A 19,985-nucleotide genomic window follows, 5' to 3' on the forward strand; every position below is an offset into this window, starting at 1 on the left:
TCCAGGGGTAATAGATAGGCCGTTTAGGGAAAGAGGCATAGCAGACGCCTGTTTTTCAAAGCTCTGCGTTAGTTGTTCTGTTGCCACGAGTGAGAAGCCCCAGAGCGGGAAGGAAGGCTGAGTTGGTCTCCAAAAGGACCCAGTATAGAAATTGGAAAACTGGTAAAGGTGAAAATAATATCCTGTGAACTAAAAAGAGAGTGAGAAAAGGTAAAAGAGTAAGACAATCGTGGACAAAGTTGACAAAGTGTTGAAATTGAATTTATGGAACTTACTAAATTGTGTGCATGTGTGAAGAGTGAGTGAAAGTCCTGCAATAACACTGATGAAAGATTCAGGTCTGCAATAGAAGGCAGGTGAAGTGAGGCCTCCAAACCCCAGATACCGGCTACGCGAGGTGGCGACTGCTTGGTGGGGACCCCTAATACCACTGAAGTGAGTTCAGGTCTGCTTAGAGAGGGGTGAAAATCCTGGGCCCAGGTCTGGGTAACGCAACTCGATGGTAGGACCCACTAAGGGAAGCGTACCCGGTGAATGTGGGATACCATATTTGGCTAGTTCCATTTGTTTGAAAATAAGTGCTGTAGATATAAATACTGTAGACATAAAAGTGTGAAGAAATATAAACTGTATATATATGTGTATGCTGTGAGTTCATAGAAGAGCTGGACCGAGGAGGAACGGAGGGGGAAACAGAAAGTAGTTGTGTGAATATACAAATATATATTATATACAGTGTGCTATGGATATGTAATACAATGTATACGAGTTGCAATATTTTAAAAATACAGTGCAGTGGTCACAAACACGAGGACTGGAGCGTATACTGCACAATCTGAGAGTGAATTGAAGTCTTTATACTGTAGCTGTGATTGTGCTGTGAATTTAATGCAGGTGTGTGATCTGGGAATTGCAGTCCATGGCAGCCATGTTTGTGGGCCACAGTGCAGGATGGGAAATGTAGTTTGTGTCATGAGTAGACTTAACACCAAGTTAATATGATCAAGTACAGTTTAAATGAAACTGATACATTTATAAAGGGAATTTTTTTATGACTTTCACAAATGGTGCTCAGGAAAGGAAGCAAATGTGGGTTAATTTGAAACAAAGCTCATAGGTGATAAATTTTGTTGGACTAAGCTGAATACATATTAGCATTACTCCTAATTAGATATATTTAAATAAAGTGAACAAAATTTAAATGTCATGTATGAAGAGTCTGAGTGATATTTTGAGTGTGGTACAGTTATAAGTTGTAAAGGGACAGATGGTGCATGCAGGTCTACTCTTTAAACTAAACACTGTTGTTGTACACAGTAAAATCAAATTCAATAGGTTGTTTTGAATAAAAATGAGTGGGGTAAAAGAGACTAGAGAACTGTAAATACATGTTTAGATCTCAACCTCATTTACACTATTTTTTTTAATTTCTGCATTATTGGGATTATCACTCGTTAGCACAGATGGGATATTAATATGTTAGGTTAGTGTACATCACAAATAGTCCTAGACTAAAGGATTTTTGTTTTTTTTTCATTTACCAGAAGGATATTAGGAAAGGAATTCAGGAAAGGAGAAGAATGAACATTGCCACTTGTGGTTGTATTTTTTTAAGACAACCGACTAGAACTCTTTGACAGATTAACTAAACATAAGAGTAGAAGACCCCTTTATGAGAGGTGATATTCCTTTGATTAGAGAATTAGAGATTACTTCAATAATTTTTAAATGATTTAATAGACCAACATTATTTAATCTCTGCAGCAATATTTCATGATCCACTGTGTCAAGCCTTTGATAAATCGATAAAAAGGGAAGTGCAGTAATCACCTTTATCTAGAGATTACACAATATTGTTTAAGACTTTCAAAACGGCTGTTGTGGTGCTATGTTTTTTTTTGTTTGTTTGTTTGTTTGTTTTTTATTACTAGAGAAGACTTTTTTGCAAACTGATAACATGTCAACGGTTCACTGATAAGGCTTTCTAAAAATTTTTGATGGGACACAAAGCTTTGGGATTGGACTATAATGATCTAATATAGTGGGATTTCCCTCGTTTAATAAAGGAACAACAAAAGCTGATTTCCAAATTTCTGGGATAACACCAGTGTCTATTGAAAGATTAAAAATATAAGTTAAAGGAGATGAAATAATATCAGCTGCTAATTTCAAAAATACAGATTCCACACAATCAGGGCCTTGTGATTTGTTTATATCGAGCAATTTGAGTGCTCTGTAAGCATCAGAACTCTTAATATGTTAAAAACTGAACTCCTCATTTTGAATGGCTTTCTGCACTATTAAAATCAGCGTACAGTAAATCACCTGATATTCACCTTTTAATTTACTAGGCCTTAATCTGATGCATAAATTGAACATTTAATGATGGGTTTTGCAGTTGTGTGTTCCCAGTTGTCTGTCTCCAGTTACCAAATCGGACAGTGATGGTGGCATCCCTCATCCTGAACTCACTAACACACCTGGGACATTTTTGGCTACATAAGATCGAAGCACGACAAGTAACATGTACACTGTGCTAAGCTAAAGTGATTTATAGTCATCCTGTGTTCTGTAAACAATATCCTCCATCCTCAGAGAAAGAGGAAGGGATATGCCCACTTAGTCTAGCATTATTACAGCAAACTGTGACAACAACTGTGATAAGTTCTGCAATACATCACACCCAGTAACCGATGTTTAAGGCTGGAAGAGGATGGCATTTTACACAAAAAAATATGCAAAACAATTAAGTAGTAATCCCATAAACTCCATTACTGCCTGATGTCCCTACTGTAACCTCTTCCATTCCACATGTTAATTATAATTTTTCTGTTGTTTACCTGTGTTCAGCTCTTTTTCCAGTGTGCTTGCATGTGAGAGCTCAAGGCCGTTACTCCCCTTAACATTCCAAGATCAGTAATACACCTGGGAGCGTCTCCCTCAGGGGCTGTGGACTCCCCTGTGGTTTACTCCTGTGGTCAGAGACTCCCTTGCACGCTCCCAAGGCCGACAGGACATGATTGGGGTCATCCTCCGCCCCATAAAGCACAACAAATGTTAAGCTTCCTGGACGTTATCAAGTATGGCCTACATGGATCACTGATTGCTCTCTTCATGACAAGATCCTGAGAGCTGGATGTGCTAAGGAAAAACCTGACATTGAATGGACTTATGCTCTGTATCTGTACTATGGCTGGCAAACTACAACAAAAACTTTTTGTTATATGTGACTGAGAGAGGGGGCGCCGCTGTGGGGGTCCCGGCTCAGGAGTATGGGAGCGCTTGCAGGTCTTTAGTTTATTTATCGAAAACATTACATTTGGTGGCACAAGGATTGCCAGCACGTTTGCGTACCATGGCTGGAGCTGCTCTCTTAGTGCAGATCACTGGGAAAATTGCTCTCACACACTTTGATCTTACTCATCACACCAGGTCACTTCCATTTTTAATTATATCCACATGCAACACATGACAGCTCGACAAAGAATAGGATATGAGGTTATTCTATGTGCCGCCCAAAATGTAACTCTTAAACCGATTAGTGTGCCTAATACACCAACTGTAGTTTTGTATTGCCTAATTCTGTGGAGCCAGTCACTGAGAACACTCACGATTGCCTAGCTGAAATTCATAATTCCTTGAGCCTAAATTTGAACTTTTTAGACGTTCCATCTGAGAGATTTTGTGTCTGAAATTTCACAAACATTATGAGCACCTTGCTCTGCCCAATTGGCTGAATTAAAAGCTATCACTACCGAGTGCAAACTGGTTAAGGGTAGAATTGCTTTAATATAATATAATATAATGTAATGTAATGTAATGTAATGTAATATAGACTCTGCTTATGCCCATGAATTGTGTCATCTGTTCGAAGCTGTTTGAATGCAATGAGGATTTAGAAAAAGCGTTGGAATGCCACTTTAACATACCGAGCAAATTGATTTCTGATTGTACCTACGGCACTTCTCACTGTATGCATTTCAGATGCGCGGGGGAGGGGAAGTTATGGGAACGATAACAGCGTTAAATAGGATGGATGTTCCAGTAGGAATATAAATAAGCTTCAGTTAGTCCAGAATGCAGCTGCTAGAGTCCTAACTAGAACTAGAAGGTACGACCATATCACACCGATATTATCAATACTGCATTGGCTCCCAGTAAAATCTCGCATTAACTATAAAATACTTTTATTAACCTATAAAGCACTAAATGGTCTTGCGCCACAATATCTAAGCAACCTTTTGGTTTTATATGATCCGCCACGCCTACTTAGATCAAAAGATGCAGGCTATTTGACGGTACCTCGAATAGTGAAGGCTACAGCAGGGGGAAGAGCTTTCTCTTATAGAGCCCCACAGTTATGGAACAGTCTTCCAATTAGTGTTCGGGACTCAGACACAGTCTCAGTGTTTAAGTCTAGGCTTAAAACGTATTTGTTTATTCAAGTCTACCCTGACTAGATTCTGTTCTACTACTTCGCAGTCATAATCTTTTTTCTCCCTCTCTCCTTTCGCCGAGCCCCACACGAATTTATGGAGATACTAGAGATCCAGATCCTTTCTGCCTCTGGATGGAGCTCAAATCTTCTCTAATTCCAGACTGCTGGGACTACGGCTGCTCCTAAGGCCATACAGACTTCATATAAATCCATAATGAACTTTTTCACATTATCTGTTGTTACCCAGATGAGGATGGGTTCCCTTCTGAGTCGGGTTCCTCTCAAGGTTTCTTCCTCTTAAAACATCTTAGGGAGTTTTTCCTTGCCACCGTCGCCACTCAGTGGCTTGCTCAGTTGGGACAAATTCACACCTTTAATATCTGTATACCATGTTGATATTTCTGTAAAGCTGCTTTGAGACAATGTCTATTGTAAAAAGTGCTATACAAATAAAATTGAATTGAATTGATAGGCCCAGTTGAGAAAGATAGGGACGCGTAGATCCAATCAAGTATTTACTCGTATTAGCCACTCATACTAACGACAGTAGTAGTAGTAGTAATCACTATTTAGGGGTAAAAAGCTAGTCAACGTGTAATCAAAGTAGTTAGGGTTCAAAGCTATATATACGCATAGTAATTGAGAAGCATAAAAAAAGGAGAAGGAGTTAAGGGCCAGGTTCATCTACATGGGTCCGGCGCAGAGCGGACGTAGAGGGGCCCTAAGGCCCGTTCTCCGGCTGCCAGTCTACTTTGAGGCGTAAACTGTAAACTGTGTGGAGCTCGTGTGGTGGAACAATAAACTTGAACCTTTGCTTTTCCTCACTCACTGGTTCCGTGTGGTACTTTACCCTTCATCTGGGCAATTGGTTGTAAGTACACTTAATTTTGTAACAAATTATAATTGTAACTGTGTAGTGGACAGAAAATTGATCCACAAGTGTCAAGTTTAATTTTTTAATGTCCTGTTCAGAGATGATCACTCTGAGAAGCATTTTGAAGTTGGAGTTGAACCTTTAGACCTGCAAGGAAAATGACTCAGAGAAAAGCAATTAGACTCTTCACACAGGCAAAAATTACATAAGAATTTGTCATTAATAGAAGTGCTAATACTTATAAACAGATCCAACCCATGTAGGTGTACAGCACTGAAGTATATTTCCTCCATTCAAAGTTCCTACATCTAAACTCAAATCAAACCAAATTATTCAATAAAACAGGCATGAAGAGCCAAACTATACCTTAATGAAGGAGAAATGTTTTTGGCATCACTGTTAATTTGCCTGCTCAGATGTATGGATAGAAGGGGTGACATCCATTTAGTTCATGTGGTTCCACAATGTTTAGTTCAGAGTTATGGCTTTTTTCTAGTTCATAACACCTCAAGTGCACAATGAACCATGCAATGTAAGGTTCAATTATGAATGACACTCTGTTGGACAATATCATAACCTTAACCATCTTGCCAAAGTCAGACAGTCTGTTTGTGTGTCCCACAGACAGGAACATTCCTACTACATACTTAGTTCCACAGAGACAAGCATGAGTTGCAAGAGATACTATGGTGATAGTTGCATATTTGAGCTCCATAGCCTGTTTCATGGAGTGCTAGAGTGTGTCCAGTAAAACTAAAGCAATATGCCCAACTTACAAATCAGGTCTGAAAAGACTGGATAGGTCTAGATAACAAGCTAATGTAAGCTGATGCTTTGTAGCAAGAGTGAACAAGATATTTTTAAAAATGAACCACTCTTTTAAAACAGCTGTGCTTGGCTTCAAAGCGAATAGTCCAGAAATCTATCAGTGGTCCAAATTTACGAATAAGTTCATGGTAGTGTTCTATAAAATGATGCTTGGGTAACAGACTGAATTCAGGAAAGACCTCTTTTAACAAGCACCTATGAGATGAGATTTTGAACTACAAGTAGTGCAATATCTTTTCTGAAAAATGTCCACAAGACAAATTTCAACAATTGTCTCTTATATCATGTACTCTCTCATATTATGAACTGCTATCAAATACCTATGATGAATGTATTAATTTAATTACCTCTTTAAATGAGCTGATCAACTGCTATCCTTGATTATAGCTATATACTTGAAATACACATGTATTTCCATGTCAGCTTGACACAGGACTTATTTTGTATTATGACTATGTGCTGTGTGTTTTGTTTAAATCTGTCGGACACCTGGACCAGTAGAAACTGTCCAGGCACTGCTGTTATCCATGTGTATAAATACTCTTGGTTTGTATGAATAAAGTGGGATGTCTGTATGAGCATGCATTAAGTCAGTGTGTGTTCATTTTAGACCCCCTAGGCCTGAACGCTCCACAGTAAACCACACTTTCTAAAAGTTAATAGAAGTAAATAATTGTAGAACAGGCTGAAAGGGCTGACGGAGTTCTGAAGACATAATTATATTCCTGAGGTGTTGTTTTCCAAGTTATGGGAGGGTCTCCGTCCAGCCCGGCTCTTCCATCTCCTGGCATGACACCAAGAGTCTGGATTGAGACCTTGTTAGGCGGATTCTATACTGTTCCATATTTAGATTGTTTGCAGGGCTGGTCAGTTGCACGCGCGCCGCAGCTTCAAATTATTTCACTCCGTGGTTCCTTTGAGCCGCGTGTATTTGCTCAGATCAAATGAATGATTTATGACTGGGAAGGTGATCCGTCTTGGGATTATGAATATATGGCAAAATGTTATGTGGGATGGCTTCGCCTACTCCCCTTCTGGAATAAATAATATAATTTGAAAAACAAACTCCCTAAAACGTTTCATGTGAATGATAAGACACCTCGCGCACCACCATGTTGAACTACAGTTCCGCTTTCATATAATTCCAGCACTGCCGCTGCTCCAATTTCGAAGCAAAAACCCACTCATGCTAAACCGCCCACATACACAGTGCGAGCGCAGTCCTGTTGTGCTCATCTCCCATTGACCGGTCTTGATTGTATAGGCACATCATGTCATTATTGTAAGAAACCTGGCCATTGGGCTCGTGACTGTCGTGCTAAAAAATGAGATCAGCTGCAAAAGAGAGGTCAAGGTGGTCGTGGTTTTATGGTAAGGGGTGGCCTGTGGTATTTTCCTGCACAATCTGTCCTATATCATCAGCCTGGTCAATATCAGCCCGCTCCCGCTCCAATGTATGGCCCATCTCCCGTCCCCGCTGCTGCAGGAAGGACGAGGTCCCAATCAAACCATCAATCAGATACGTTTCCTCCACCACCTGTACATAATCCTGTACAGTAGGATTATTATTATCACAATCAATAGAGAGCCACGGAGCTCTTGTGACCAGTGTGCCGATCAAACTTAAGTGTAGCTCTTTTAATTTGAATTTGAATTCCATGTGTTTACCTGTTTGGAAACTGAATGAAAGTGTTTTGAATTCCATGATGACGTTAATCTAAACACAGAGCGCGCGCGAGAGAGGGCCCTGCTGCTGCTCTCTCGGATAGAACAGCGCATTGATATGTCATTTTAATTCTGATATGTCATTTTAACACAAACGAAAGACTTTCTTATTATTGCCATTGTATATAATATTCAGGGACTGTTATGAATGAGTACAAATTATTATAACGTTTGGGCCAAAAATTAATTTTCACGCATGAATTCGTAAACATGCCGGAGTGTCCTTTTTCCTTTTGCATTCTCGGGCTCTAAATTTCTAAACCTCTGATTGTGGAAACGCAGTAAATCTCCTATATCAACTGTTTAATATGTCAGAATGTTTCTCATTCAGAATCAGATCCCAGGTTACAGACTCTGCCTAACTCTCTGGTCAGACTACAAGGACATGCAACCTCAAAAACATTCTCATCCTGTGTATGTAAAACAATATCCCTGGTCTGAATCGAAAGCCCTTGGCATTTATTATTGTTAATTCTCTTTTACAGCAAGGTGTTCTGAAGCCCTGTGTAGGCCCGTATAAGACACCTGTTAAATCCTGTTCAACACAAGACCTCAGGAGGAAGTTGTGTTTCAATGTTGTGTTTCTCCTATTGTTCTAATGTGCCTTCTATTATTACATTAATAGCTTTACACCATGCGTAGTTTAGCGTGGTAGATTGTGCTCTGTTGTTTCAGTGTTCAGCCACTGTTTGCATTCATGCTCTGGGATGCCAGCTGACCTGGACATGCCTGCCACAGGGCTACATTGGCCCCGTGTTTTCTCGTGTGGTGAGACTCTTTGCAAGAGTTCCATGTCACAGACGACGCCAGTCAGAAGCTTCCTGCTGGACTGCAACCTTGAGACTGCTGGAACATCTAGCCCACAGAGGATTCAAGGTTTCACGTACAACATTGCACCTATGTAAAACAGAAGTCAAATGTTTGGGTTTTCTCTTATCAAAAGGACAGAGGAGGCTGTCGGTCGGCCGGATGTCGGTTGTTTATGACTTCTCAGCTGCCTACTACACAACAGATCAGGGCCATCATAGAACAATCGACCCACTTTTGACTCATGGGACACATACTCCTGTGACACACACAACTGAGACTGTTTCTGCATTTAAACATTTAAAAACTGCTTTTCCTCTCCAGCCCTGGGTCTGCCCGACTACTACCTTTACCATCTGCCCACTCATGAACACTAGGGGTGGCACAGGAACATGCTGGACCGGTTTCACCCTTTGGTGTTTCACATGGCCCTTCAGGTATTATCCAACATTGAAACACAACACATGACGGCTCAGCGCAGAAGTGGTTATGAAACTATTCTCTGTGCTACCGCAAATTTCACCATTAAATTTGTCTGCTAAATTCAGAACAGGCTGAAAGGGCTGACAGAAATCTGAAGACAGTAATTATATTCCTGAGATAAATGGAAATCTAACAGTCTTTTAGTTCCAAAACAATCTGCCAAGTTATGTCATTCTGATTTACTTTGTTACTTGCAAAGTATTTATATTTGTCACTATAATCAATGGCAAGAATCGCAACAAAATCCAATTTTCATGGCAATTACCCATATAGAGCGTTTTGATGCAAAAGATTTTATTTGTTGAGGTCTGTTAATTTTATCACAATGTTTAAAAGGAAAGGACGGAATAATTCAGTTGAGATCATCCAGTGTAAAATAATGGTTGGAAATTAAATCTTTAAGGCATAAACACATTTCCTTTGGTACTACCCCATCCAATACATCATGTATGAATTATGGGGGGAAACCTTGTATTGTGTGAAAATAAGAGTCTATTAAGTACACAGTCACTTTTTACACCATCCACAGAAACCAAATCTGTCCCCTTCCAATCCCACAAGTATGTTTTCATGAGCTTCAACTGTTCGGAGTGGGAAAACTTCCCCTCTCACCTCATGGATGTCAATTTATGAGTAGCTGGCCAAACAAAATCTACTAAATTTATCCACATTGAAGTTTTGCTGAAAGCCACCAAGTGAATATGCACCCAAATTGTCTGCAGACACATACAGTACAGTACCTCGGTTTTTTAACATATATTCCATTTTTTTCTAGTAATTCTATGTCTTTAAGCAATGGCTCAAGAATGGCGCAGTGTTCTCACCACTACTATAAGAAAGCCAAGCCAGATATATTGATTGCACAGATGACACATGAAACAAGAAACGCGTCTAAACATGTAACAAAAACACGACCGCTTAGCATCAAGGTAAACTTACATAACTTAAATCAAGAACACGATCGCTAAGCATGAAGGTGACTTATACATATATAATACTGCGCGAAGTGCACAGAAACATGAGGGGTTTAAATCATTAACATAATCAAGGTTGAACACAGACAGCTGGAAACAATTGTACACACACCCTCGAACACCAAACAATATCTAAACAGGGAGGAGACAGAACAGAAACCGAAACAAATGCACGTCCATAGTACACACAGTCACAGTCCTCCATATACAATTGGAGAGTGTGCGCTCGCTGAGCACTCTGGCCTTCAGTGCATGCAACATATCCTTTGCTGAACCATGGAACTGAGCGGTCTCCGCTGTGGAACAGACAGGCTGAACGATGTCCTCCGTGGCGCTGGAACACATAGTGACATACTCAGCTGGACAGGAACACAGAGCGATGTCCTCAGCAGGACAGGGAGGCAGAGCGCTGTCCTCAGTGGAACTGGTCACTGGCATGACATTCTCAGCAGGGCTGGAAATCAGGGTGATATCTTCACCAGAAACAGAAAGCAGAGCAAGATCCTCAGTAGAACCGGAAAGCAGAGCAAGATCCTCAGTAGAACCGGAAATCAGAGCGGGATCCTCAGTAGAAGCGGAAAGCAGAGCGAGATCCTCAGTTGAACCGGAAAGCAGAGCGGGATCCTCCGTAGAACTTGAAAGTGTAGCGAGATCCTCAGTAGAACCGGAAAGCAGAGCGCCGTCCTCAGCGGGACTTGAAGGTAGAGCAACGTCCTTGGCTGAGCAGGGAAGCAGAGTGAAGTTCTCAGCTGAGCCGGAAGGCGGAGCGAAGTTCTTAGCCGAGCAGGAGGGCCGAGCAGCTTCCTCCGTGGAGTGGAGAAACTGAACGACATCCTCAGCGGAGCCGGAAAGCAGCAGCTCAAAGCCCTCAGGGGAGCTGAAAAGCCGAACGCAGGCCTCTTCGTTTAAGGAACCCAGAGTGGCGGTTTTAGCATGGCAGGAAAACATAGGGTGGCCCGGGAACGTGCCGGGATGTGGTGTAAAGTATTCCTCAAACTCTGATATGCACTGGAACGTGCCGGGACGAGACGTAAGGTATTCCTCAAACTCTGGTGTGCACTGGAACGTGCTAGTATGCGATGTAACGCATTCCTCAAATTCTGGTGAGCACTGGAGCATGCTGGGATGCGAATCAAGGTATTCAGTTCACAAACCATGTTCACAAACAAAGGTGATGGAGCGGCGTCCATGTTTTGGTCTGCTGCTTCCGAATTCTGTTACAAAACGGGACTTGAGGCCGAAGTAATTGCAAATCAAAGTCTATATTCACTCAAAAACAAGGTCAATAAACATGAAAAGAGAAACGTGGTCTAAACATGGAACAAGACTCGAGGCATGAAACATAAAACAAGAACACGATCGCTAAGCATGAAGGTAACTTATACATATATAATACTGCGTGAAGTGCACAGAAACACGAAGGGTTTAAATGACTAACATAATCAAGGTTGAACACAGACAGCTGGAAACAATTGTAGACACACCCTCGAACACCAACCAGTGACTAAACAGGGAGGAGACAGAACAGAATTGCAACAAACGCACGTTTCCAATGTAAACAAAGTTACAATCATCCACAATCGAAAAGCGTGCGCTCGCTGAGCTCTCACGCACTCTGGCTCGTGCACGTGCGCCCCCTCAGGCCTTCCATGCACGTCGCAGCGCCATCTAAAGGGGGAATCGTAACACCATGTGTCAACTTAGCATAATAAGGAAACATGTCTTTGGGGGGACACGAGAGGCCCTGTGGGTATTCCTAGACGGCGTTCTTCACAGAGCAAACAGATTTTTGCCAAGTTGCTTTTTCCTCTGCCGTTACATGCTTCTGTAGGTCAGTGAGCACCAAACTGGGTGTTTTCATCGCATGTTTAGCTGCCTTATCTGATTGGGAGTTTCCTAGAGAAATATCATCAATTTAGATAGTATGTGCATCACATTTACATACAGCAATAGCTTTAGGGAGTAAGATGGTGTCCAGCAATTCAGAGACTAGCTGGTGGTATGCAATGTGAGTACCAGAGCTAGTTAGGAAATGGCTGTGCTTCCAGATTGTTCCAAAATCATATACTATGCCGAAGGCATACATGCTCTCAGTGTAGATTGTTACTGATCTGCCTGTTATAAATTTGCAAGCTTCAATTAAGGCATAAAGCTCCACTGCTTGAGGTTAGATGGCAAGCTGCCATCCTTTGCAGTTTCATGAGTAGTCACTACTGCATACCCCAGTTTATTCTTGCCTGTCTCTGGATCACGTGACACTGACCCATCCACAAACAATATCAGCTCAGGATTGTCCAGTGGTTCATTTTTCAGGTCCAACTTGGGGGAACACAATTCATTAGTCAACATTACACTATCGTGGAGTTCACGACAGTACATCTAATAGTGATATTGGCACTCCATAGGCATGTCCAATAGAACTGTGTTATACCTTTACCAACGCTGGGTAGAAAGGTGTGACGTTCTCTGCTGCTGAAGGAGCATGGAAACAGCATGTGGGACCAAAAGGGCCAATTACCCATATCCTACTAAATCCTGTGAGGCCACGGCAACCTTTTCTGCTGCTGCCACTGTGTGCAAACAAATGGGCAGACCCACTGCAACAGGGTCTAACTTACCAGAAAAATAAGCCACTGGTCTCAGCTTGTCTCCATGTTTCTGTAATAAAACAGAGGTCATACACCCATTCTTTTCATCTACTGTTTGCACAATGGGTTTCAAAGGATTTGGAAGCCCCAGTGTAGGAGTTTGCAAGGCCTGTTTTAAAGCAACATCCAAGTAACCTTGGAATGAGCGGTGAGCCCTGGAGTGTGTGCCATTTCTCTAGAATAGAATAATTTGGAATAAAAGTTCTGCAGTAAGAACACATACACAGAAATGAAAGAATTTGTTTTTAGTGATTGGTTTTGGAATTTTCTGAATAGCAGAAACTCTGTCTGTGGACAGCTTCTTCCCCTCCACTGAAATGTCATGCCCTAGAAAATGCACCTGTTGTTGAACAAACTGCAATTTAGATAAGCTGGCCTTGTGACCTTCTTTGGTGAGATGTTTCAATAGCGCCACAGTATCTGTTTCACACTGTTCTTTTGTAGGGGCGCAAATCACGTTCCCGTGAGTAATCTCAGGCTGTCATTCAACATTTGGTTATAGATAGTGGGAGACTCACCATAATCTTGACAGAGCCATGTGAAAGCACGGTTCCCCGTCAAACATGAATGCAAGCCAAAACTTTGTCAAGGGGAATGCTGAAAAATGCATTAGCTAGGTCTACTACAGAGAACCACTGGCTGTCCGCTGGGAATTGGCCCAAAATGGTGTATGGATGGGGCAAACCAGGGGCTCTTTGTTTCACTGCTGCATTTACTGTTTGCAGATCTTGAACAAACCTCCACCCAAAACCTAAGAGAGTGTTTGCCTGTCTTATACTAGGGAACGTTCCAGTGCTGTGTTTACTGATCATTGCACTGCGCACAACAAGAGAGTTTTCTGAGAAAGACTGTTTGTAAATTCCCAACTTGCACTATATGAGACACCAGGGTCAGAGGTGAATTCCCAATCTGTAATTGCTCTGTCCTCACACCCCTTTACCAATGGTCCCACATCACTCCATTCTCTATCCTTTGGTTTTGACACAGAGACATGGGACACTGAATGTGGGACCTCATATAATTTAGTTTGTTCTTGGTATAGGGTTACTGAGCATGCACAGAACGTGTCTGACCAATATACTGTATTTAGAAATAGCTGCTCATTATCTCATTATCTCATTATCGCATCTCTTTCCCCCTTTGCATGCGCTTTGCAGTGGAGAGCAGACGGTAACATGAACTCGATTGTTCCCTGTTTCTTTTCACGTGCCAGACTAACAAGACATATACAAATGTTAGAACTAAATGTTCAGCCTCCATTCACACACATTCACAATGCAGCATTCACATTATGTTGTAGACATGATAATGGGCTATCAGTCACTGTCTCTCCCTGGGGTGAGGAAATCAGAGCTTGGTGCAAAATGCACATTAAATCTCTCCTTAACAAACTGACTGGTCAAGATCATGAAATTAAGAAACGGTGCTTAATGGTCCTTCTGTTTTCACATTTACACATTAAGGGCTCTGAGAACCTCTCTAAAAGGAATGTCCCATTACCCCCACAGAATGCAGTGAATGAGTGCTCATTTTCAGGGGTTCGTTAAATTCCCCCTGCATAATTGCAGAATAGGTGGATCCTGATTCAACTAAAAATGAAACCTTTTGTTCCTTCACTATTAAAGATATTCAAGGTAGTTTAGCGAATGTAAAAGCCCCATACTTGAGTAGGTTTAATGTTACTTCAGAATTGGATAATGTTGTGTCTAGTTTGTGGATGGTTGTGCATGTTGCTGCATAACATGATCTAACTGAGATCGTTTGTGTTGTGTGTTACCTCCCCCGTCCCCAGGTGCTGTGCCGTCTTTGTTCTCCACCTGTCAGTTCACCCCCTCCTCAGTCTTGGGGCATTCTTCATTTCTGGGACAGTCTCTAGCAAAATGCCCAGTTTTCACAGCTACACAGCTATTAGTCCAGGCTCTTATAATATCAAATCTGAGCTACTGCAATGCACTACTTTCGGGACCCCCAGCCAGCTCCATCAAACCCCTTCAGATGAATCAGAATGCAGCAGCACGCCTCATCTTGGAACAAAACCCCCCTACCTCAACATTCTCCTGAAGGCTTGTGTTCCCTCATGCAATCTGTGATGGATTAATGACCGACGCTTAGTAGTGTCTACTCAGCTTCTCTCAATGTCCCTTTCCAGAAACTTCACACTATCTGTCCCTCAGTGGTGGAATGAACTTCCAACCTCAGTCCGGACAGCAGAATCTGTCACTATCTTCAAAAAACAGCTAAAGACCTTTTCTGTGAACATGTAACTAATCCCGAAAAGAAAAAAAAACAAAAAACAAACACCTTACTCTGGCTCTTACACCTCTACCCTGTGCACTTTGCTTCTTCTAGGACTCAATTAAAGATTTAGGGCTGCAATCTCTGGTTTTAAGCCGTTCACAAAGCTATCACTGAGATGTGCCACCCCCACTGTGATTTGACCGCCACCATCTGGCAGTGCCACAGGTCTCTCCAGTCTGGAATTGGCGTCGTGGACCTCGGTCAAACGTGATAGATACTGAGTCACAGTACTGGAAAGGCTTCATTTAACCATTGCTGGAGAGCTGCTATCGCCCCTGTGGTCATTGTGAGTCCAGTCTGGAAAACTGAGCCTGAGGTCATTCTCCAGAAAGTCTCATGATACTTTTGACCAGTCAGTGCCTAACTTCTCTATCAGTAGGCAAGGCAGTTCGTGGGTGGTAAAGACCCACTTCTTCCGTGAACACCTAACTGACTCATAAAAAAACAAACAAACAAACAAAAATACACACCATTATATATATTTGCACTTTCCACCTCTACTCTGCGCACTTTGCTTCTTCTGGAACTCAATTAATGGATCTTGTATGGTAGCACTACTTGTATTGTTCTCTGCTTGATATATCGCTTTGCTTGTATTTTTCTCATTTGTTAGTCGCTTTGGATAAAAGCGTCTGCTAAGTGAATAAATGTAAATGTAAATGGTGGGTCTAAACTCTCTGCAAAAGATCAGAAGTTCATCTCGGAACCTCCCGCCTCTGAACATTAGGGAGGTGTGCCATGCCTGGTACGGGATGGGGAGAGAAGCTACTCTAGCTGTGCACTGTATTCTGGTGGTCGAAGAACCTCAAGGTTTGGATAGATGCGCTCTGCTCTGGGGATCACCTGCGTCTCCACCGTGCCTTGGTTAGGAGCAGAGCCGCAGCTTAGGCAGGCTGGTGGACACATCGAGACGGGGAGTTTCATCTGTTCAAGAGTCAATGGTGCATGCCACTTCCTTGTAATAACACGTCGCAAAATGCTGCATCCTACTATAAACAATACTTACTCAATATAATGTTTCTAGCACAATAAAATTGTCATTACTACTTAATATATGTTCATCGACATATAGCTTATTTTTTACTAAGGTTCCCGGAATCTCTTAATAGAGAAAACCCACTTTCCTATATCATTGACTCCTTGCCACAGAAGAACTCAATATAATATTGTTCATCTCAATAACTTGTTTGCAATTACCTTTAAGAGAAATCGATGGTTCCTACTCGCGATCGGTGGACTACAGCGGTTTACGGCTGTATGCGACAAAAGGCAGACCGCCCTAATGCTAACACAAGCTTGAGGATGGATGATAGAGTCCATTTGCAGCCCACACAAGAATGCCAATATTGGTCATGGAAATTTGACAAACACAGGTAGACTCATCCTTAAGAAAGCAAACAGTGTCTTTTATTGAAGAACATTAACAACATGAGAAGAGAGGAAAAGAAAAAAGCGCTGAAGCATATCAACAGCATGAGAAGAAAGAAAAATAAAAGAGCACTCTGTGTCTTTCTCACAGCTCCATATATACAATGGATATCTGGATATCTGTGTGTGCGAACACAAGCATGCAGATGTGTGTCTTGATAAAAGGAAGCTAAACCCAGTTTTGAGAAAAAAACAAGTTATACTCTTTGTTCAGAACATTATGTACAATGTACAATGGCGGCTGTGGTTCAGTTGGTAGAGTGGGTTGTCCACTAATCACTTCGGCAAGACACTGAACCCCAAGTTGCTCCCCATGGCAAGTTAACGATTTGCATGGCAGCTCTGCTACCAATGGTGTGTGAATCTGTGTGTAAATGGGTGAATGAGACACAGTGTAAAGCGCTTTGGATAAAAGTGCGCCATTTACCATGTACAAGTCCTGGCCTATAGGGTTACGAGTCTAACAAAGACATTTACTTCAGACATGTTCATACAGAAGAACGAATATGAGTACAATAATGAATTTGTCTCACAGCTCATATATGCTCATTCCCAGTTTGTTGCTAGAAAATTATTGTAAAATATTCAAGTTAATTTCATTGAACAAAAATAATGCCATTGTTTTTTTGCGTACAATATTTATTCAAAATGTACTTAGATGTAAAATGTGATACAGTTAGGGAAGACATTGTAAGTAGGTAAACACAAAATGTTGTAATAATAAAATCATATAAACCATCGAAACTATATTATACAACAGTTAGTTCTGGTCCACTAATTTGATTAGACAAGCAGTCTTCCGATAGTGCTGATATTTAGTATAACACTGGTACACTTCACAACTGACAAATGTCAGTTAACTCAGATGCCAATCCTGTCAGGTGAGAATTCCACCAATGTCTTGAAATGATTCCTGTCCATTTTAGCTGTCTCTTCCACTGACTGGGTTCAACTAGAGTTCGGGTGCTTTTTCACCTGCTGTTCCTAATAATCCCTCAGGTTTTTTTCTGGGATTGAGGTCCGGGGAATTTTATCCAGGGTTCAGAGATCAGTGTAGAATTGTGTGCAGTCTGATTCACTGTACACGATGAACACCCACTTCTCACATCTCTGAATCTGTTTAATGTGTTATAACTAAATGAGTGATCCGTTTATTAATGTGTTCTCTATTCTTCACCAGGGAAATACAGGAACACCGGAGTCTTCATCACACATATGGCATCCACATACTGAATATAAAAGAAAAACATGTGAATTAATAACCACAAACTGGACTGTGGTACTTCATGATCAACCTGTAATCATCTCTGCTCCAAGAGGACAATCATTGTCTACTGTTTATAATTAATCATTCTACATTTCTTCATTCTTACTAACATCTGTGTTATAACATTTAGCGAGAACAAATGAGAACTTCCACAAGTTCTAACAGGAAAATGAGCAGATATTTACCCATCACATCACTGCTTTTATCCAATCACAGGCTTTGGAGTTTTTTAAATAATGAACACTACTGTGTCATTTAGCTCTTGTTCTACATTTATATTTAAGTGCAGACTTTAAGAAGAAGCCGAGGTGAATTTTACAGGAATGACAGGAGACACGGTGTGAAGGTAGGGTGCTGGAAGAATCACCAGAGTGAGTAAAGTGGCTGCTTAAATCAAATATTTGTAGCATAAAGATGCTGATTTTAATTAGTTTTTATGAGAATTGATAAGAAAGTGCGTTCCCCAGAAACAGGGAAAAGCAGAGATCATCTTGTTCAGACAAAAGCAGCAGTATAAAGTCAGAGATAGCAGGCTGTCACAAGGAGACCAGGTGTTCATTTACAATCACTCTCATGCACTCATTTAGGACATTTTGTAGACTCTGTCTGATTACCTGTCTTCTACCTTAAGATAAATTTTAAATCAACATACTTGACTGAACACAAAACAGCATTAAAGCCAATTTATTAGAAAAATTCTGATTAAATAGAATATAATGAAATTTTCTAAAACCTGGAGATTTTTCTTTCCTAAGCTGGAAAGCTGATATTAATTGGAACTAAAGAGAGATGTACAAACTAATGATAATGAGGTTAAATGATTAGTCTTTTATTTTTTTCCAACATTCATCCAAAAACACTCACCGCAGTGTCTGTAGATTGTAATGTTCATCATTCTTAAGAGCAATAAGACTATTTAATCCTGAGTCTCCTATTTTATTATAGGACAGATCCAGGTATCTCAGGTGTGAGGGGTTTGATCTCAGAGCTGAAGTCAGAGCAGCACAGCCTTCATCTGAGATATCACAATTATTCAACCTGTAGAGAGACATAAAGACACAGTGGTTGTTGGAGAGCAGAAGTTTCCTCTGTTAAGTTTTTCCTTTAACAACATTATTGTTCAGTGATTTTTCGTAAAGCGGACACACGAACAGAGACTTCAGTGAGTTCTAGAGATTTCTGCAGGTCTTTTGCTTTTCCTCTTTGGGTTATCTTTCACTTCCTTGATGAACCTAAAACTTCTGCTTCAGTCTCACTATTAGAGTACGTGTCTTACTCAGGAGCAGGTCATGTGACTCTCAGAGAGATGATCTTACCTCAGTTTCTCCAGTTTACAGTGAGGATTCTCAAGTACAGCAGAGAGACTCTTCACTCCTGAGTCTCCTATTTCATTCTCAGACAGATTCAGTACTTTCAGATGTGAGGGGTTTGATTTCAGAGCTGAACTCAGATCAGCACAGCCTTCATCTGAGACTCCACACTTATGCAACCTGTAGAGGGAAACAATGACACACTCTTCATCAAAATAATTGTATCTTATATCTAACAGCATAAAGACTGATTTTCTATTTCCACTTTCTACCTAATTCTGACACCATTATCTTCTCATTATGAAAATGTCTCACATATCTTTCAATTCTGCATGAAACTAAATATAAAACACTTTCAAAATACTCAACATGAATAAATTTACTGAAGAATTCTTTAAAAATTGACCCTGTGAACTGGTCATTTGAGACGATTCCATATGAAAATAAGTGCAAAGTATAATTACAATAATGATGATAAAATGGTAGGAATTAACAGAAAGTGCAATTCGCCATCATACTGAGAATTTCTACAATATATTACATTCATTTTCAGATGGAGTTGTCGGATTTCTGGGATTGTCAGGTTTCCGTCAGATTTTGTTTTGAGAATGATGAGATAATGGGGTAGGACATTGTACAGATGGTGCTCAACCAGAATAAGCTTTCTGCCACCGCAGGTACTGCCACAACATGTATGTGCTGTTCTTGACCGGTAAGTGGGGCTATAACCACAGATTTTCATAAGAGGGGGTAGACGTGTTTCGACAGTAACAGTCAACCTCGCTTTGCCAATGGGCTAGATTTGACCGTTGCACTCAGTGGAGTGGAGAAAAGGTAGATTTCTCTGCATGGGAGAGCTTATGTAATTACAGGGTAATTACAGTATAATGGCAAACAAATAATTT

The 19,985-nt window shown here is 40.9% G+C and overlaps 1 protein-coding gene across 2 annotated transcripts in view; it reads right to left on the reverse strand.

The window, feature by feature from the left end:
* LOC128623034 (NACHT, LRR and PYD domains-containing protein 12-like) overlaps positions 1-19,985 on the reverse strand; it is a 393,909-nt gene that overhangs the window by 229,285 nt on the left and 144,639 nt on the right. The window contains exons 18-20 of one of the 2 annotated variants that reach the window (XM_053649880.1): positions 19,087-19,260; positions 18,635-18,808; positions 16,486-17,732 (exon numbers count right to left, since the gene is read on the reverse strand). The exons of the other annotated variant lie outside the window; for it this stretch is intronic. Of the exons in view, the coding sequence (XP_053505855.1) occupies positions 17,711-17,732; positions 18,635-18,808; positions 19,087-19,260 (370 nt within the window). The 3' untranslated portion in view covers positions 16,486-17,710. Of the gene's footprint in view, positions 1-16,485; positions 17,733-18,634; positions 18,809-19,086; positions 19,261-19,985 lie in introns of those variants that run through there. 2 annotated transcript variants of the gene reach the window in all.

Source organism: Ictalurus furcatus, chromosome 19 (assembly GCF_023375685.1).
Source record: "Ictalurus furcatus strain D&B chromosome 19, Billie_1.0, whole genome shotgun sequence".
NCBI classification, from domain to species: Eukaryota; Metazoa; Chordata; class Actinopteri; order Siluriformes; family Ictaluridae; genus Ictalurus; species Ictalurus furcatus.